This window comes from Lissotriton vulgaris, chromosome 1_1, assembly GCF_964263255.1.
Source record: "Lissotriton vulgaris chromosome 1_1, aLisVul1.2, whole genome shotgun sequence".
NCBI classification, from domain to species: domain Eukaryota; kingdom Metazoa; phylum Chordata; class Amphibia; order Caudata; family Salamandridae; genus Lissotriton; species Lissotriton vulgaris.
The window spans coordinates 535,775,572-535,797,054 of NC_141685.1; the positions used below are offsets into that span (position 1 = coordinate 535,775,572).

Genomic DNA, 21,483 nt, shown 5'->3' on the forward strand with positions numbered 1-21,483 from the left:
CTCAGAATTTCTGGGTTTAAACCAGAGGTCCAAGCCTCTATACTAAATCGACCTTTTGATAAGGAGCACCTATCTGTCCCACTGTAGACACTTCTTTAGAAAAGATAAAGAAGGATATAGCGGTCGCTAAATCCATGGGGGCTTTGCAACACCCTTCCAATCGGGCCCCCTTTGTTGCTCCTTTTACAGGGGGGGGCTCCAAGAACACATTATCAGAAAATCCCTTCTCATCTTACAAAGGCAATAATCAATCGCCCTCGTCAAGAGATTACTTTAGAAGAGGATTTAGAGGGAATAACTGCAAGGGAAGAGGTAGAGGCAACTCGACACGCACTTCCCCTGCAAACAATAAACAGTGACTTCCTTCCTCTACCCCCGATCATTACACTCCTGTCGGGGGACATCTCTCCCAATTTCTACCCATCTGGAATACAATCACCTCAGACAGACGAGTTCTACAGATTATCCAATATTGTTATTGCCTGGAACTTACCGACACTCCCCCAAACATTCCTTCAAGATCACACACAATGTCCCAAGAACATTTGAACCTTCTCTAATAAGACGTTCTCTCTCTATTGGAAAAAGGAGCTATAGAGCCAGTCCCAATACAAAATCAAGGGGCCGGTGTATACTCCCTATACTACCTAATTCCCCAAAAAGACTGCTCTCTCAGGCCTATACTAGACCTCCGAGATCTAAATCTATACATCCAATCAGATCACTTTCACAAGGTGACACTTTCTGACCACAGATATAAAGGACGCCTACTTTCATATTCCAATACACCCAGCTCATCGCAAATGCCTCAGGTTTGGTGTAGCTGGACAACATTACCAGTTCAAAGTGCTCCCATTCAGAGTCACCACTGCTCCGAGTTTTCACCAAATGCCTGGCAGTAGTCGCAGCTCATCTATGAAGACAACACATTCACATCTTTCCATACTTAGACGATCGGCTCATAAAAGCCAGCTCACAAGCAAAATGTCTACAACACTCTTACAAAAAAGTGCATCTGCTCCACGATCTTGGATTCACAGTAAATCTGTATAAGTCCCATCTCCAACCCTCCAGTACATAAATGTATTTGGGATCCACTCTTGATACTCAAAAGGCTCTGGCCTGTCCCAATTCGGCCAGAATCCTCAACATTCAAACTCTAGTTTTCCAGGTCCATCCTCAACACTCATTGCCAGCTCAGTTGTTTATACAATTACTGGGAATGATGGCGTCTTGCATCTTAATAGTCCCCTAGGCAAGACTTCAAATGCGTCCCCTTCAAGAATGCTTAACATGTTAGTGGAATCAGTCTCGGGGTCAGTTATCAGATATAGTTTTGGTGGACTGCCGCACTCATCGCTCTCTGCAGTGGTGGAATCCACAAAACCTTTCCAAAGGGCGGCCCTTCATTGACCCAGTACCACAGACTGCGCTAACAGCACACGCATCGTTCATCGGTTGGGGAGCTCCTCTCCAAACTCACACAGTTCAGGGCAGCTAGAGCTGCTAGCAGTGCTTCTAGTGCTCAAAGCCTTTCAAGTTCACCTTGTAGGCAAAGCTGGCCTGATATGTACAGACATGACAGCCATGTATTATATACAGAAACAGGGGGGACACACTCTCTCCAGCTGTCACAACTTACACAGACCATCGGGGGTAGGCCATGCGTTACAAAAATGTATTTTCACCCAGAAAACCTTCCAGGAGTAGACAATCAGATTGCGGACCTGCTCAGCAGGCACAGACAACTGATTCACAATTGTGAACTCCACCATCAAGTTCTCCTCCCATTCTTTCAGATGTTGGGCTTCCCAGACATAGATTTGTTCACCACTCACTGAAACGCAAAATGCCAAAGTTTCGCCTCCAGGTATCCACACCAATTGTCCAAGGGCAATGTACTATGGATGAACTGATCAGGGATATTTGCCTGCGCTTCTCCGCCTCTCCCACTCATTCCACTAGTGGTTCAGAAGCTGAGCTCTCAGTAGTTCCTCATCAAAAATTACATCTCACATCCAATCTCCTCACCACAGAGCTGTGGAGAGGTAAGACACCCAGATCCCAGTCATCTCAACCTTGCGATCTGGCACCTGAAGTCGGAGTTTGCCTACCTTAATCTTCCGCCAGACTGCATGACCATTATTAAAGAGGCTAGATGTCCTACTACAAGGGCTTGCTATGCAGCAACATGAAAGCGGTTTATTATTTATTGTAATAACAACCAGATCAACCCACTTGATGCTTCAATTCCAAACATCATTTGCTATTTACTGCATTTACAACATTCAAATTTAGCATCCATACGCTTACATCTCGCTGCAATAGCCGCATACCTTCAAAATAGACATCATCTGTCTCTTTTCAGAGTGCTTGTTATTAAGGCATTTATGGAAGTACTCAAAAGAGCTATTTCCCCAAGACTTCCACCTGCCCCAATATGGAATCTTAATATTGTTCTCACCAGACTAATGGGTCCACCCTTTGAGCTATTGCATAAATGTGAAATGCAGTTTCTCACTCGGAAAGTTGCTTTCCTTGTTGCTATTACATCACAGAGGAGAGTGGGTGAGCTTCAGGCACTAAGGGCCAGATGTAGGTAGGCTTTTACCGGTCGGTAACGGCCGAAATCGGCTGTTACCGACCGGTAAAAGCCTTTTCCTATGTAGGAGGCTTTTTTACCGATTCGGTAAATAACGAATCTGTATTTACCGAATCGGTTATTGAGATGAAGGAAGCACTGTAAACAGTGCTTCTGGATTTTAAGAATTAGTTATTTACCACCAACTATTAGTTGGTGGTAAGTAAGGAATTCCTATGTAAATGCATAAATGTGCATTTACACCTGTGCCATGTGACAGACATACATGCCCTTAGGGCATGTATGTATGCCAAATGTGCACACCAGCACTAATCAGGGGTGCAACAGGGTGTCAAAGTGACACCCTGCCACCCTTGACTTTTTTCACAATTTTACCGAATCAGTTATTACCGATTCGGTAATTGACATTCATTCCTATGGGCCTCCAGGCCCATAGGAATGAATGGCAAATACCGAATTGGTAATTAAAGATTCGGTAAATACGGAATTTTAACGATTCAGTATTTTTTACTGATTAATTACCTACATAGGATTTACCGATTCTAAAATACCGAATCGGTAACATTCGGTATTTTAGAATCAGTAAAACCTATTTACCTACATCTATCCCTAACTATAGAAGAACCATTTTTGCAAGTACGCCAAAACATAGTGGTTCTTCGAACTAGTCCTGAATTTCTACACAAAGTAATTTCTGCCTTCCATATCAACCAATCTGTTGAGTTGCCTGTGTTCGTCCCTAAACCAGATTCTGTGGCAGAACATGCTCTAAACACCTTAGAAATTAAAAGAGCATTTACTCTATAACATAGAAAGGACAAACCTTTCCGTAAGACAAAACAACTCTTTGTTGCTTTTGCTCCACTTCACAAAGGCAATCCCATTTCAAAATCAGGTATTGCACGGTGGATAGTCAAATGTATTCAGACATACAATACAAAAGCAAAAAGAACCTTAACAATTCCCTCTAAAGCCCATTCCACTTGCAAACTAGGGGCTTCTATGGCTATTTTAGGAAACCTCCCCATAGCTGACATCTGCAAAGCTGCAACATGGTCTACACCTCACACATTCACAAAACATTATTGTGTAGATGTGTTAGCAAGACAACAAGCTAATGTAGGCCAGGCAGGTTTACGTACACTTTTTCAAACCACTGCTACAGCTACAGGCTAGCCACTGCTTTGGGGGATTACTGCTGTATAGTCTATGCACAGCATGTGATCTACAGCTCACATGCCTCGAACGGAAAATGCTAGTTATTCAGTATGCATCTGTTCTTGGCATGTAGAGTTTAGATTCACATTCGCCCACCCACCTCCCCGGGTGTTACTTGTTACAGTAATATCTTACTTGGATACATACACATGTACATCTCTATTCTACTACTCTTACTAACTCCATTATCATCCTCTGCGGGAAAACAATCTAACAATGGTGTCGATACCCAGGCGCACTATCACCCCGAAAGGAGGAGTCACCTACCTCGTGACTGGAAAAGACTTGTTCGAAGTGCAAACATCTGGACCCAACACTAGATGGCAGGCAAATGCAAAGCATGTGAATCTACAGCTCTACACGCCAAGAACAGATGCATACTGGTAAGTAGCATTTTCCTTACATTTAATCATACTGTAATGATTTGGCATCACTAGTGTCTCCTTCTTTATTGAATACTTTGTGATCATTGGTGAAGTCTGTAAACATGATAGTTGTGCTAATAGTGAACCAGCATTCCCCAAGCCAATTTGTGGCACTATTCTTCTTTTAAGACATGGTGGAAGTCAAGGTTCCATGGAAAGTGTTTAGATTAAAATATTTGTAGATTAATAGTTGCACCAGAACCCAACATCAGTAAGTGCCTAAAAAGTCCCCATGATATTCCTTTCTGTGGGATGGTAGTTAGCAATGTTGAAAGACCTTTCAGGTGTAGATTGAAAGATGGGGTATTTATGACTTGACAGACAAGTTAAGTCTCACAAGTAAGCTTAACTCCTCATTCTTTGCCTTTTTCCTCATCACCTACCTTTCTTAATCGCTATCAGTTTCTGGTGATTGTGCTTATCTGATAGAGACTACTAGCCGCAGATTCCTTCACGTAGAATTATCCCCAGGCGTGAGACTGTATCCGGAAAACTTTTGCCACAGCATCCCTGTGCGCCGGGGACGGGGCGATGCCACGCGACTCCGCCCTGGCATCGTCCGCTTACGTACTTGAAGTTAGCAAGGTCACATAAGACCCACCCCAGCGCGCCTACGTCAGTTTTTTCCTTTTCTGTGTGCAATCCGGATCCAGTCCTTGCTACGGGCCTGTTTGGGCCCTCTTTAGGTCTCGCAGAGAGACCTAATGCTGCCCATCCACAAAGCTGACTTTTACAATGTGGATTTTCAACAGTTCACGAGAAGCGAATCACGTGACAAGCTCCTCGTGCACAAGCTTGCCCGAGCCTTCCCCCTGCCAGCAGCATTCTTCACATCAAAGGCCTCCGCTGCCCCGCCCCCCCGCCGTCACTTATTCACGGCCGCAGGCCGTGACTTGCATTTACTTCCCCGGCTCTGCTCCCCGCCCGCCTCCATTCTATCCCTCGCTCTCTCCGCCAGATGCTAGGCTTCCTTTTCAGCTGCTTGTTTTGGCATAATGTTGATGTCGGGCATTGGCCGCCAGGCCACTTCAAAGGGTTCCACTGCCCCGCCCCCTGCTTCACGGTCATCTGTTTCCCAGCACCTCCCCTCTCTCTCCCCTACTTATTCACTGCTGGCCAGCCGGCACATCGAAGGCTGCTGCTCCCCATGCGTCTCGTTTATTTTTTTTGTCCCCTCTTGTTTTGCTATAGTGCCTAATGCTGCGCATTCAGTCTGTTTGCAACTTTAACGAGAACCGAGACTTGGGAAAATAAGCGCGTTTGTGCTGAGGAAGCTCTCGTGATGTGGCCGGCAGTAAATCCTGTAGAGATTTTAATATTGTGGACATACTTTAGCAGTGCTGCACTCGTTTTAGGAGCGCTGCGCTGGTTTTAATTTCATTCTTGTTTCGAGTGTCTTGTGACCAGGCATGGAAGCTGTTGTTCTCTGTTGTGCGACTGGTGACATTAGCAACCGCAAAATGCATGACTCCGATTCTGCAGAGGCGCAGCCCTGGTCATTAGCCGTCACTAGAGGCTTGTGTGAAACTTTTCAAAGCCTGTTATTTAAGAGCTGTTTCCTTACCGTGCTTCCTCAGTGTTTATTGCATTAAATGCGGATGTTGTTCTTTCACCCATTCAAATGTGACTGGGAACAGCACTTGCCCTGGTTAGTTTCTGGCAGGCTGCTTTGACCTCCACCATATCAAAAGGAATCACTTCCGCTATGTGGATCTTCCATGTACTGCCACAGGCTCTGGTAAAATGATTTTTGGAAGATACCAGTCATGCAGCATGTTGTTCTGGTTTGCTATGAATTAAATAGGACGACTCGGCATATATTGTTTCGAGGTCTGATTAGTTGTTGCAGCTTTTGCTGACAGTCTGGTGTCGTATCGTGTTGTTACATGTCGTCCTTCGTTATCGATCTATCTACCTTTTGTAAAATCTCATTCGGACACATTTGAACATCTACCAATTTTTCCATAATTAATTCCTGTTCCCCTAAACCTAAATTAAGCCCTAGGTTGTTTATATTCAGTGAGGCAATTGAGAAATGTATGTCCGGCTAAGAACTGTATTTTTTTGGCATAATGTTGATGTCTGGCATTGCACATATCCGTCATCTCTTAAATAAAGTCTCTGTATTTTTACCCTTTCTGCACTATCGTTTTGGGATTCCACAAAGTTCTAGGTACTGTTTACTTCACTCCTCCATTGTGTACTTGTGTAAATGGTAAATGTTTCCTGTTTTGACTCAACATTCTCATAGCAACAGTGAGGCCTCTTGGAGGTCCGGCTCTGTGGCTTATTGGGGGCCTGATTACCAAACTCCTGCACTAGTATATGATTAGTTGTTCCATAGTGTTAAAGTGATCTTGTTGAATTTGTATCATGAGATAACAAAATCAGGAGAGTGGGGGGCGGGGGGGGCATTTAGGTGTCTGTAACGCCCACAGTAGGTTTGATTTCCATTTTTACTGGACCCGTATGGGTGTTAAAATGAAAGAATCCTCTCCTTACTTTTCAAACCTGTGAGAGCTCTAGACTAGTGAGCAACAACACCTGTTCCAGCGAAGGGAATACTTTTGGAATGAGTGTGGTCTACATTTTGTCGGCACCATGGGCCCTGCGGTTACATTAGGCAACAGTGTTATTCTAGTGTTTCTAGGCCACAAATACATGTATGCTGTTCATGGTGCTAGGAAGCAGACCTCTTTCAAGGCAGTGCAAGCTACCTCACACTGTCCACATGGTGTGTTAATTATCATTTTTAATCCTTACTTGATTTCTGGCAATGCTAGGAAGGTCTCAACAGGACAAGACAGCCTAGTTGAATATGACCTTAGCAAGAGTGCTGTTGGAAATGTTTTGTGTCCAGTTCCGCAGACCTGTACATCTTGCCTGATCAGATGGGTGAAAAAGTGATGTTGGAGTTCTGACAAGGATCGAGCTATGGATTCTCTCGTGCTCGCCTACATCGCAACATGAACCATCCAACTCCCTCCACCCAGGAATGCGTGTTGGACGCCTACCTTCAGTCCGCTTCCCAGGAGCAATCTGTTGAAGCCACCGTGGTCTCATCCTCAGAGGAAGCTTTAACTGATAGGCCAGTTCTAAATAGCAGTGCTCTGTACAAACCTTAGCTGGGGACATTGAGGAGATCCCAATGAGTGGCTCCGACTGTGAACCATTGAGCTTTGCTGTCTTAGAGCTTAAAATCATGCTATCATGTAAATAACGTATCACAAGTTGGACATTTTGGAGATTTGTGATATCTTGATATCTTTTTTAAATGTTTTCATTTAGTAACATGTTTTCATTGTCCATATTTTCACTGACCACAAGGGGCGCTGCTGACCCAGCCCTCACAGCGGAGCACCGCTGACCCTATCCTTGCAATCAGTATTGATATAGAGAAACAAAATGTAATTTGTACCGCTATTTCATGCCCTATAGTTGAAATACAAAGGAAATATTTCCTCATAGTAGCACTCAAATCCCACTGTGCCATAATTAAAAAGAGAACCAATAGGACTAAACCCTTGCCCACCCTCACACCCTCACCCACCCTCACACACCATCACTCACCTTCACACCCTCACACCCTCACACACCCTCACACCCGCACTCACCCTCTCTCACCTTCACCCCTCCCACACCCTCACCCTCACACAACCTCACTCACTCTCACACCCTCACCCTCACACACATCAGGGACTAAACCTTGCCCACCCTCACACCCTCACCCCCCCCTCACCACACCATCACTCACCTTCACACCCACACACCCTCACACACCCTCACACCCGCACCTCCCCTCTCTCACATTCCACACCCCTCCCACCCCCTCCCCCTCACACAACCCTCACTCACTCTCACTCACCCTCACACCCTCACCAACCCTCACTCACCCTCACCCACCCTCACACCCTCACCCTCACCCACCGTCACATCCTCACACACCCTCACTCACCTTAACACCCTCACACCCACACACCCTCACCCCCTCATTCTCACACATCCTCACTCCCCCTCACACCCGCACACCCTCACTCACCCTCACACTCTCACACACCTTCACCCCTCACACACCTTCACCCCTCACACACCTTCACCCTCACCCCCTCACTCACCCTCACTCACCCTCACACCCCCTCACCCTCACACCCTCACTCACCCTCACATCCTCACAACCCTCAAACCCTCACTCACCCTCACCCTCACACCCTCACTCACCCTCACACCCTCACTCACCCTCACACCCTCACTCACCCTCACACCCTCACACCCTCACACCCTCACAACCCTCACACCCTCACACCCTCACACCCTCACTCACCCTCACACCCTCACTCACCCTCACACCCTCACTCACCCTCACACCCTCACACCCTCACTCACCCTCACACCCTCACTCACCTTCACCCCTCACACACCTTCACCCTCACACACCCTCACTCACCCTCACACCCTCACCCTCACAATCTCACTCACCCTCACCCCTCACACACCCTCACACCCTCCCCCATATCCTCATTCACCCTCACACCTCCTCACCATCACACACCCTCACATCCTCACACCCTTACACCCTCACCCTCCCTCAAACCCTCACACACCCACACCCTATCGCCCTCCCTCTTTCTATCTATCGCCCTCCCTCTATCTATCTATCGCCCTCCCTCTATCTATCGCCCTCCCTCTATTGCCCTCCCTCTATCTATCTATTGCCCTCCCTCTATCTATCTATCTCCCTCCCTCCCTCTATCTATCGCCCTCCCTCTATCTATCTATCTATCGCCCTCCCTCCCTCTATCTATCGCCCTCCCTCTATCTATCTATCGCCCTCCCTCTATCTATCTATCGCCCTCCCTCTATCTATCGCCCTCCCTCTATTGCCCTCCCTCTATCTATCTTTCGCCCTCCCTCTATCTATCTTTCGCCCTCACTCTATCTATCTTTCGCCCTCACTCTATCTATCTTTCGCCCTCACTCTATCTATCTTTCGCCCTTCCTCTATCTATCTTTCGCCCTCCCTCTATCTATCTTTCGCCCTCCCTCTATCTATCTATCGCCCTCCCTCTATCTATCTATCGCCCTCCCTCTATCTATCTATCGCTCTCCCTCTATCTATCTATCGCCCTCCCTCTATCTATCTATCGCCCTCCCTCTATCTATCTATCGCCCTCCCTCTATCTGTCTTTCGCCCTCCCTCTATCTTTCGCCCTCCCTCTATCTATCTTTCGCCCTCCCTCTAGCTATCTATCGCCCTCACTCAATCTATATTTACAACAAGGGGTGGTGAGGGACAGAGTCTCTGAATTAAGCAGAAAGCTCTCACCCAGTCAAGAGATCAGGGCTAGATCCAACACCGTTTTTTAGCTCACTGCACCATCCCAGTTTCAGAACCTGGCTGTATGCAAATTAGTCTGTTCCTGTCCCAGTGCATGATGGGAACAGGGCAAACCAAACTACAAAAGTCAATTCTTACAATGGGAAGGAAACAAGCTCCCGGGGACCGGTTTCTGGCATTACAGCCGTCTTCGGCCCGGTTTGCTTGAATCCTGATGGTGCAATGAGCAAGGGTCTCACATCTGAGAATACCCTTCCACGCTTAGGGTGGACAAAAATATTTACAACAAGGGGTGGTGAGGGACAGAGTCTCTGAATTAAGCAGAAAGCTCTCACCCAGTCAAGAGATCAGGGCTAGATCCAACACCGTTTTTTAGCTCACTGCCCCATCCCAGTTTCAGAACCTGGCTGTATGCAAATTAGTCTGTTCCTGTCCCAGTGCATGATGGGAACAGGGCAAACCAAACTACAAAAGCCAATTCTTACACTGGGAAGGAAACAAGCTCCCGGGGACCGGTTTCTGGCATTACAGCCGTCTTCGGCCCGGTTTGCTTGAATCCTGATGGTGCAATGAGCAAGGGTCTCACATCTGAGAATACCCTTCCACGCTTAGGGTGGACAAAAATATTTACAACAAGGGGTGGTGAGGGACAGAGTCTCTGAATTAAGCAGAAAGCTCTCACCCAGTCAAGAGATCAGGGCTAGATCCAACACCGTTTTTTAGCTCACTGCACCATCCCAGTTTCAGAACCTGGCTGTATGCAAATTAGTCTGTTCCTGTCCCAGTGCATGATGGGAACAGGGCAAACCAAACTACAAAAGCCAATTCTTACACTGGGAAGGAAACAAGCTCCCGGGGACCGGTTTCTGGCATTACAGCCGTCTTCGGCCCGGTTTGCTTGAATCCTGATGGTGCAATGAGCAAGGGTCTCACATCTGAGAATACCCTTCCACGCTTAGGGTGGACAAAAATATTTACAACAAGGGGTGGTGAGGGACAGAGTCTCTGAATTAAGCAGAAAGCTCTCACCCAGTCAAGAGATCAGGGCTAGATCCAACACCGTTTTTTAGCTCACTGCACCATCCCAGTTTCAGAACCTGGCTTTATGCAAATTAGTCTGTTCCTGTCCCAGTGCATGATGGGAACAGGGCAAACCAAACTACAAAAGCCAATTCTTACACTGGGAAGGAAACAAGCTCCCGGGGACCGGTTTCTGGCATTACAGCCGTCTTCGGCCCGGTTTGCTTGAATCCTGATGGTGCAATGAGCAAGGGTCTCACATCTGAGAATACCCTTCCACGCTTAGGGTGGACAAAAATATTTACAACAAGGGGTGGTGAGGGACAGAGTCTCTGAATTAAGCAGAAAGCTCTCACCCAGTCAAGAGATCAGGGCTAGATCCAACACCGTTTTTTAGCTCACTGCCCCATCCCAGTTTCAGAACCTGGCTGTATGCAAATTAGTCTGTTCCTGTCCCAGTGCATGATGGGAACAGGGCAAACCAAACTACAAAAGCCAATTCTTACACTGGGAAATCGACGATTTCAAGCACGCCATTGAGTCGTGGGCAGAAACCGGGGCCGTCAGACCCCCAGACCAAAACATTGCAGCATCAGAGAGGAACACCACGGCTCCCGAGGAGCAAAGGACGGGTCTCTCGCAGGAAGAGATCCGAGAGAGAGAAAAAAGCAGACTACATGAGTTGGAAATGGCCCGGCTCAAAATGGACGGTGAACTCAAATTAGCCGAACAAAAACTGAGCCTAGAACATCTGCGGCTCCGAGAAGAACGGGAAGAAAAACAGAGGCAGAGAGAGCTCGAAGAAAAAAGATTGGCGTACGAACACGAGCACAAACTAGCAGAAATAGACCTACGGAAGCAGAACAAAGAACTGGGGGTGCCCGAGCAACCGCGCACCCCAGGAGCGACAGAAAAGAAAGTACACATCCCCAAGGATGTCGTTCGAGAGTATTTCCGAGATGACGACATACAACAGTGGTTCAAGGCCTACGAGATCGCCATGACCTCCCACCGGATCGATCGAAGTGACTGGGGAGCCGGTCTATGGGGGAGGTTCGTCAATGAAGGCCGTGATGCCCTGCTACAGCTCCCAGACCATCTGATGACCTCCTATGACCACATGAAGGCTGCCCTCCTCACCCGATATGGGCTCACACCCGAAATGTACCGCCAGAGGTTCCGATACTGCACCCGGATCCCGGGTACCACTTGGGTGGAATATGTAAACTATTTCAGCCGAGCCTTCGAGGGTTGGATCAAGGGCAGCCATGTAACGACCTACGAGCAACTTTTTAATCTCATGGTGTGGGAGCACCTCTCTAACAACTGCTTCGTTGAGCACAGGCAGCACCTCCTCGACAGTAAATTGACTGACCCACGGCAGCTCGCCGCCGAGGCTGACCGGTGGGAAAGCACCCGAGTGGGCCGGAGTGGGCCGCACGAACAGAACCGGAACAACCAAGGTCAGCACCGTCCCCAAGGAGGAGGAGGAGGCCAGGGGCGAGGAAGAGACACCGTCCCGGCCGCTCCTGCTGCCAGCACCCCGCCCCCGGCCAACCGAGGCAACCCCCCGGTACGCCCGGGGTTCCGAGCCAATGTCACGTGTCACAGATGCCAGCGAGTAGGCCACTACGCCAATGACCCGAACTGTCCCCAGAACCAAACTCCGAGACCCCGCCAGGTAGCTGCCGCCGCCCTGGGGGGAGAACAAATCTCCGAAGAACAGGAAGAAGGCGAACAGGAACCACAAGAATGGGAACCGGCCGCCATGGTTCTAGCGTGCTTAGGGGGAAGAGACATGGTCCCGCGGGCTCCCCTACCCGCCAACACCAGAAAATATAGTCAGTGGGTGAACATTAATGGGCACCGGGCCGAAGCCCTACGTGACACCGGGGCCAGTGTGACGGCCGTCCGCTGTCACCTGGTGACCCCGGAACAGATCCTGCCGAACATTCTCTGCCCCGTCCGTTCAGCCGACAATTCGGAGAGCCTATGTTGGATGGCCTGCGTCCCCTTCGAATGGGGAGGGGTCTCCGGCATGTTGAAGGTGACGGTCCGAGATGATGCCCCCGTGGACTGTCTCCTGGGGAATGATCTTGAGAGCTCCCTGTGGGCCGCCGTGGAAAGAAGAGAGCACCTGGGGATGTTGGGCCTCCCGGACTGGGCATGCGTAACCACCCGGTCCATGGCCGCCCGTACCATCCCCCGACCAGAAGAACCCGAATGGCCAGCACCTCCTCCCCCGATCGCTCCAGTAGAGGACACCGACCATACTAACCCCCCAGAGCAAACTCCCGAAGGGCTCGCTCAGCCCCAGGACCTTCCCGGCCTTGCTCAGTGGCGTCAAGAAGGGGGGCCCACTCAGGAACAGTTCCGTCAAGAGCAGAGGACCTGTCCCTCCCTCGAGGGACTCCGCCAGCAAGCCCTCGCCCAGAGCGCAGGGGACACCACCGGAGCCCATTGGATCTACTGGGACAACGACCTGTTGTACAGTGAACAGAGAATCGCTGAGTTAGGGGCCAGTCGAGTGTTGGTGGTGCCCCTCCGTTTTAGAGACTTCTTGTTAAATTTGGCCCACGATGTCCCCCTGGCTGGACACCTGGGTCAGGACAAAACCTACAGTCGCCTGGTGACCCACTTTTTCTGGCCCAAGATGAGAAACGACGTCCTCAACCACTGCCGGTCCTGCCCCACGTGCCAGGCCAGCGGGAAGAGCGGCCGCAAACTTAAAGCACCTCTACAACCCTTCCCAGTTGTCACCACCCCGTTCGAGAGGGTGGGAATAGACATTGTGGGGCCCCTGGACCCCCGTACAGCACAAGGACATCGGTTCATCCTGGTACTGGTGGACCACGCCACCCGCTACCCCGAGGCCGTTCCCCTGCGAACTGTAACAGCCCCGGTGGTTGGCCGGGCCTTAATGGGGATCTTCTCCCGGGTGGGCTTCCCCCGAGAAGTCGTCAGCGACAGAGGTACGAACTTTATTTCCAAATATATGAAGTCCCTCTGGCAACAGTGCGGGGTCACCTACCGATTCACGACCCCCTATCACCCTTAAGGAAACGGACTAGTCGAGCGGTTCAACCGCACGCTCAAAGGGATGATTGGGGGGTTGGAAGAGCCCCTCCGTCGCCAGTGGGATGTGCTACTGCCATGCCTCCTCTTCGCATATCGAGAAGTCCCCCAGAAATCCCTCGGCTTCAGCCCGTTCGAACTCTTGTACGGACACCCTGTGCGCGGGCCCCTCAGCCTAGTCAAAGAAGGTTGGGAGATGGCCCCCCTAAAGACCCCTCCAGATGTCTTCAAGTACCTCCTGACCCTACGCAATCAGACCAGGCGATTCAGAGAAATGGCGAAGGCAAACCTTGAGGCCAGTCAGGAGGACATGAAAAAGTGGTACGATCAAAATGCCTCCTCCATCGAATTCGAACCGGGCCAACAAGTGTGGGTGATGTCCCCCACCGAACCATGTGCCTTGCAGGACAAGTGGACGGGGCCCTTCAAGGTGGTCGAGCGCAAGAGCCCCGTCACCTACCTCATCGATATGGAATCCCCACGGAACCCCCTCCGGGTCCTCCACGCCAATAGACTCAAACCCCACTTTGTGCGCTCGGAGCTCAGCCTCCTGATGGCTACAGACACCGGAACAGAAGAAGACTCTGAACCTCTCCCTGATCTCCTAAAGACCCGGGAGAAAGATGGCTCCGTGGACGGGGTCCGACTCTCAGATGCCCTCACCCCGGAACAGCGCCAAGGCTGCCGGGACCTCCTGCTGCAGTTTGCGACCCTGTTTTCCCTCACCCCAGGAGTCACCCCCTGGTGCTTGCACGACGTGGACACTGGGGACAGTCCCCCTATCAGACATCGGGCGTACCGCGTACCAGATCGGGTACGGGCCTGCATCCAAGAGGAGGTGTCAAAGATGCTCACGCTCGGGGTCATCGAGCCTTCGGACAGCCCCTGGGCCAGCCCGGTCGTGCTGGTCCCCAAAGCGGCTGCCCCCGGCACCACCCCTGAGCTCCGATTCTGCGTCGACTATCGGGGCCTGAACGCTGTCACCAGAACCGACGCTCATCCCATCCCCCGAGCGGATGAACTGATCGACCGCCTGGGGGCTGACCGCTACCTCAGCATCTTTGACCTAACAGCGGGCTACTGGCAGATCGGTCTCACCCCCCGGGCTCAAGAACGATCCGCTTTTTCCACCCCCGATGGCCACTACCACTTCAAAGTCATGCCATTCGGCATGAAGAATGCTCCAGCTACTTTTCAGCGACTGGTAAACCAGGTCTTGGCGGGACTTGAGGAGTTCAGCGCCGCCTACCTGGACGATATCGCTGTGTACAGCCGCCACTGGTCCGACCACCTCCACCACCTCCGAGAGGTCCTGCAGGCCCTCCAACGGGCCGGCCTCACCATCAAGGCCAGCAAGTGCCAAATTGGTCAGGGTTCCGTAACCTACCTCGGACACCAGGTGGGAAGCGGTCTGGTGGCCCCTCTTCAACTCAAGATCGCTGCCATCCAGTCCTGGCAGCCTCCCGTCACGCAGACCGAGGTCTGAGCCTTCTTGGGGCTCACCGGCTACTACCGGCGGTTCGTGAGGGACTATGGCAGCATCGTGGGGCCCCTCACGGAGCTCACGTCCAAGAACCACCCGAAGACGGTCCACTGGACCCCAGACTGTCAAGCGGCCTTCGAGAGGCTGAAGGCCGCCATATGCACTGCCCCTGTGCTCCAGGCCCCCGACTACAGTCGGGAATTCATCGTACAAACGGATGCCTCCGACCATGGCATTGGGGCGGTCCTCTCCCAGTTGAACCCCGAAGGACTTGACCAACCAGTGGCCTTCATCAGCAGACGTCTCCTGGCCCGAGAACAGCGCTGGAGCACCATCGAGAGGGAGGCCTTCGCAGTGGTGTGGGCCCTCAAAAAGCTCCGGCCCTATCTCTTCGGTACCCACTTCCGGGTGCAGACCGATCATCGGCCCCTGCAGTGGCTAATGCAGATGCGGGGGAAAAATCCCAAACTGTTGCGTTGGTCCATCTCCCTGCAGGGGATGGACTTCACTGTGGAACATCGACCTGGCCAAGACCACGCCAACGCAGATGGCCTGTCACGCTTTTTCCGCCTCGACGAGGAGAGTCCCCAAGAGGATGGGTGACTCTCCCCGCCTTCAGCTGGGGGGGACGCATGTTGGACAGGCCACATGAAGGGCTTGCTCCCTCCCCGCATGACAGGGCCCGAGCCCCGGCCCACCAGGTATTACCCACAGAAGCAATCCGCACCCCGTCTCATACGGGACTCCTGCCCCCGGACATCTCTGTATCATGGGGCCGAACCACTACCGGCTCCCTCGCCCGGCCCGGCTGCCATCTTGGACACTGCACCACGAGGCCGCGTGGCCTCAGCTCGACCCTAACCCTGGGCCTGGCCAGGCCCCGACATCCCGGCACCACCATCCACCCAGGAGGTGAACGGACCACTTGGCAGGTTGATGGGAGAAAGAAGTGTCGATGGCTCTCCCCCGCCAGGTGCCGATCGCCCCTAGCTCCCCCGGGCGCTGGCTCCACCCCCCTGCTGGGTGTCTGGACTCCCTCATCCCGGACCTCCCGACCTCCAAGTGCGAGGGTCCGGACATCAAAGGGCGCCAGACCTATAACTGGGGCAGCTCCAGAGCAGGAAGGCAGTTGTATCCTGGAGTCGAGAGACGCCGTGAAGAACTCATCCTTGACGGACTACTGGCGCTGCCGTAGCCCTGCCTTGAGAACTATCGTCTTGCCTGCCGGCGCTGCCGCAACCTTCTGAATCCTTCATCCTCGTCGGGACCAGCTGGCGCTGCCGCGGACCGTTGTAACTACCATCTTCACCGGGACCTGCTGGCGCCGCCGCGGACCGTCGCTACCTACGATCATCTCGGGACCTGCCGGCGCTGCCGCGGCCCGTCCATCTAGAACGCCGAGCTCGAGGATTGTGAGCTATCCATCATATCATCACCTCTGCCAGATTGGTAACAAGACTGTCCCGCTACCCCCTTCCCATCCGAGAGACTAGAATCGAGGGGACCCCTGAGTCCAGACCTCCTTGTACCATTCTACCGTACCTTAAGTTTGCTTATAAAGAACGTAAACCTTATCTTTGTGTGGTGTCCGTCTGTGGGGGGGAAGTTACTTGTCTGTACGATCGCTGGAGACGGCTCTCCCCGGAGACCTCTCCGCTTGTCCTCGGCCGACCCTCCCGGTCCGTCTAACACTCAGTCACCCTCCGTCGCCATACCTGGCTTCGGGACGGCGTGTTCCCTGAAAATATTCGGGAGTGGCTCATTGATCTTCCGTTTTGACAGCAGCCTTTTGTTCCATGCCCCGGCTGACTCCGCCATCCAAAGGTTCCTGGCAGGGCTACATCCTCCTCCTCCACCTTATCCTCCTCCTCCTCCTTCCCCTCCTCAGTGACTGCTGAGTTGGGCTGGGCCTGGGCTTTCTTAGGCCGCTTGTTCTGACTGTGGAGTGTGCTTTCGGGCCATTGAGTCCTCCTTGGGATTTTGGCATTGTTGGCTGCTGGACGGCCCTTTGTTGCCTATGTGTGTGTGTTTGCTGGAGTTGTTGCACAGACTCAGCCCTGAGATTAGGCCTTCTGCTTTGCTTGGGCTGCTTGTCAAGCATTCTGCTGGGCGTTTTCCCCCGTGACCCTTTTATTTTTTGCTCTGCTGCGGAAGTTCTTCCGAAGATGGTTCCCATATTTTGGGACTTAACGTACCCTATGTGGGGTAGTGGTAGCTGTGTTATATAGCTTGCGCTCTGCTAGGGAGTTCTGGTCGCCTTGGTGCCAGTTCTCCATGGCGTTCCTGTATGTTGCTTTTACTTCTTGAGGTCGTGTGCAATGCCCCTCGTAGTGTTGAGGCCGGGCATTTTCTCACATTCCTGCCCCTGTCCTGAGGGCTGGGGTGATTCTGAGTGCTCCCTTGTCAGGCGTAGACTGCCCGGTCTTTTTGGGGCCCCGGGCTGTTCTTCTTGCTTTTGGCAGCTTGTGACTGTTGGTGCTGTTCTGGCTGCTCTGTTGCCTTCCATCTAGAGGGAGCTCACCTTCCTTCCCTCTTTTCCTTGGGCTCTCTGGGCTTCTTCTTCTGCTTCTTCCTCCTCTTCCTGTCTTGGCATTGGATGGAAGCTCTGTTGCCTTGTGAGGGAGTGGAGTGCTTCGGCCCCTCGAGCCGTGCCCTTGGTTCTTATGCTGTGAGGGTACGGGCCTCCTCTGTCTCTTTTTCCTCATATACCATCTGGGGTCGGTGGTGTTCTCCTTGTGAAGGTTCCTCTTGCCTGGCGGGGATGAAGTTTCTCTTCTAGCCTGCAGATCTGGTCCCCTGTGGGACCTACTGTTCCGTCCAGGCTGGTGGGGGCCTTTCAAAGACCCTCCTTCCCCATGGGTATTGCTAGGGTATCTATTCTACGTGAAGGAATCGCGGCTAGTAGTCTCTATCAGATGTACGAGTTACTTACCTTCGGTAACGATGTATCTGGTAGAGACGATTCTAACCGCAGATTCCATCACGGCCCGCCCTTCCTCCCCGTTCTCCGAGGACCCTTGGGTTGGTCTTTGGTACCTTCCTCCTGGTGAGGGGCTGTGTCTCCTGTGAGAACCTTCTTTGGCTCCTGACTGGTGGCTCCGTCTGGTTGTGGTTCATTCCTCCTCTTGGTTCCTTGGAGGTTGGTGCTACGGTGCTTCTGTGCCCCGCTGCCCCGGTTACTCCAGGTTTGGGGGGGTTTTCCCTTCAATCTTTGTATTATTATTATTATTATTATTATTATTATTATTATTATGCAATTTATATCGCGCAAACTAAACCCGAAGGTGCCAAGTCCCTCCCTTCCCTTCCTGTTGCTGCTTAGGGTCCTGGCCCCTCTGCTTTCCTACGAATAGGGGTCATCTGGCTAGGCCTTGCCCATCTTCCCTTGGGGGTGGTTGCCCTCTATGATGGGGTGGCTTGGAGGTTTGTGTTTCTGTCTGTCTTGGGACTGGCCTTCCTTCCTTCTTTCTGGATGGGGGTGGTGGGCCTGTTACGTGTATCATGGCTTTACGCATGTGTCAGATGCCCCACAAGTCTTACCTTTGCTTGTGACGCAATTCCGCCGAGACGACAAGAGCACCCGTCCCTGTACCCACCTGACCCTCGTGGAAGGTGATACCCAACAGGGATGAGATGGACGCAAGGATGGGAGCCAGGGTGTAGGGTTAGTGGATAGCGTGGAGCTGGCGGGGGCGTCCGGGTGTCAACTGGAAACCAAAGGAGATAGTTCAGAAACAGAGGCAGACCCGAAAAGGAACCCCCCCCCCACATACACACACAGACCTTGTCACCCTCTGAGGACTCACCACTGCTTCCGGGAAGAAGATCCCCAGATGAGAGCAGCTCCGGATGTGAATAGCGACGGTAAGGCGCTCCTGCGCGTTACAGTCAAGTCCAAAACTAAAAGAAAGCGCTCCTGCGCGTTCACCCAAGCTAAAACAAAAAGAATGCGCTCCTGCGCGTGTAGCAGTAAACGGTCAGCAGTCACTCCACCTGTGGTATCCCTTTGGCGCTCCTGCGGCGGTGGGACACCGAAGTACAAACCCCAAAACGCAACTAGGTCCTCTGAACACCCTCTAGGCGCTCCTGCGCAATAAGGGTTAAGGAAACAAAAGAAACGGGCACGTTCCTGGAACCCCCAGGAGAAGGAATGAACAAGCGCCTCTGATTGACGCAAACGTGAGGCAGGGTTGCGCTCCAGCGCGGGTCGCCTCCTAGTTACAAGACGAGTGAATTGAATCACTCCTACGTGTGGCTGATGGGACAGCCGAGCAGCGCTCCAGCGCGGCTCGTCTCTGGAATAGGCAGGTCTCCGCAGCGGGATCCCCAGCAAGGAATCCGAAGCACCGAGCCGGCGGAAGTGCTTCTGTGCTCCCAGGCCGCTGCCCGGGACTAGACCGGGAACTCGACTTCCGGCCGGAAGTGAGTATCCCGGCTTCCGTGTGTGTATGCGGGGATGGCCGGCCGCGGCAACGCCGCGAACCGTGACAGCATGTTCCTTGTTTCAGGGGAAAGGCTGCCTATGTGCTGGCAGGGTGGCTGCTCAGGGCTCTGCTCTGTTCTTTCTCTGCCCCTGCCTTTGGACACTGCAGCGTTGCCCTGTTCTTTCTGGTGTTGTTTCTCTCCTTTTTCTACTCTTTCGCACACTGTTCCCATGCTTCCACAGTTTTTTGTCTGATGGCTACACTTTGTGTTGCGGAAAAGTTCTCCGAAGAAAACTGACGTAGGAGCTGGGATGGGTCTTTTATGACCTCGCTGACTTCACGTAGAATAGAGTTGTCTCTACCAGATACATCATTACCGAAGGTAAGAAGCTCGTACATTAGCACTCCCTGCTTAATATGTGCTATTGAGTTTGTATTTGTCTGAGTACTGGGCAAGCTAAAGCAGCCCGTGTTGGATTTGTGAATATAGGCCTTGTCCGTTCTTCATTTAAAGTTTTGGGAGAGCAGGCCCTACAATTCTACTACTTAACAGTTTTCAGTCTGTCTATGGTTTTGGAAATATAAATACGCCACAGGGAGTTAATGACTTCCATGACAAAATAAATCAAGGCATGCAAAATGGCAAAATGCTATTGTCTTCCATTTTTGGAAACCCTAGCGCAAGTCTGAGGAACCAATTAGATTTGGAAGTAAGAAGTTAAGAGGTGTTGTTTGTTGAGGGTTGAAGCTGAAACACTGGTCATAATCGTTGACAAGTGGACAGATGGATCCCCATAATTGTAGTGTTATTTACATGCTGCATTCTAATGAACTCTTTGGGTTCTTTGCTCTCGTTTCAAACTAATTTTTTTTACTTTTCTGGCTATAAGAACTTTCCAAGCACAGATTCACTGAAGCATTAGTTGTTGATGCATGGTACTCCGCTGGTTTTGCCTACCTTTCTATGTGCATTGTGGCTTGAATTTCTACTTTGTTAGTCTAGGAGCAAACCAGTATGATTGCTGTTGCAATCAGCAACTTAAAGATCGAGAAATGCATTTAGTTATTTTCAGCCATGTATTTTAGAGACATTATGTGGGAGAGGGGAGATCACATTTAAATCGCTTATGCTGTCCTTGGTATAGAGATGTGCCAATGTTTTTGAGCATTGGTTTAGTCTCTGCAAATTAATATCCGAGTTAGAAGTTGCATCATCAAGCACAACCATACCTACATGTTTTGATCTGATAATTCTGTTAGTTGATTGAGATTAACAAATAAAGTTATCGATTGTGTATAGTTTTGAATTTATATTGCTAAGTGCCCAACACATATGGTTGCCATGCTCAAGTTGCCTTAATACATAAATGCTCTTCTACACCACAGTACACATGAGTGCTTATTTTACTATTTTTAAATCTACATTTTAAAATGTTTATTATTTAACTTGAAGATTTTTTATAAGTGTGATAACAGCATTTTACACTAATGTCTTTTCCTTTTACTGGTACTGGAAGGAGTGATACACCAGTGGACAAAGAGCCCCCTGGCAGCAGTGAAACCCTCTGTCCGGCCGTAAGCCCAGAAACTGGACCTGCACATGCTTCACAGAATCACCCCGATCAAATCAACCCAGAGCGCAATGAGGTACCATTTAGCAATATGTCTTATCAAAAATGCATTACAGTGGCCTACTATTATAATTCTTTATTCTTGAAGCCATGGCATCCCATTTTGGATTCATTGCAACCTATATGGGGTTTTTAAATTCTGAGCTCTATAGCAAAACAACAAAATATGTGATCTGTTGGTTAAAGAGCTCTGTATACCTTTGAAATAGGGGGCCCTCTGTTTAGATCTACACACCCTCTTGAATATTTGCATGTTTTCACTTCTACCAT

The 21,483-nt window shown here is 50.9% G+C and overlaps 1 protein-coding gene across 1 annotated transcript in view; it reads left to right on the forward strand.

The window, feature by feature from the left end:
- Nucleotides 1-21,483, forward strand: part of WDR47 (WD repeat domain 47) — a 373,430-nt gene that overhangs the window by 154,676 nt on the left and 197,271 nt on the right. The window contains exon 6 of the mRNA XM_086953906.1: nucleotides 21,100-21,229. Coding sequence (XP_086810032.1) covers nucleotides 21,100-21,229 — 130 coding nt within the window. The remainder of the gene's footprint in view (nucleotides 1-21,099; nucleotides 21,230-21,483) is intronic.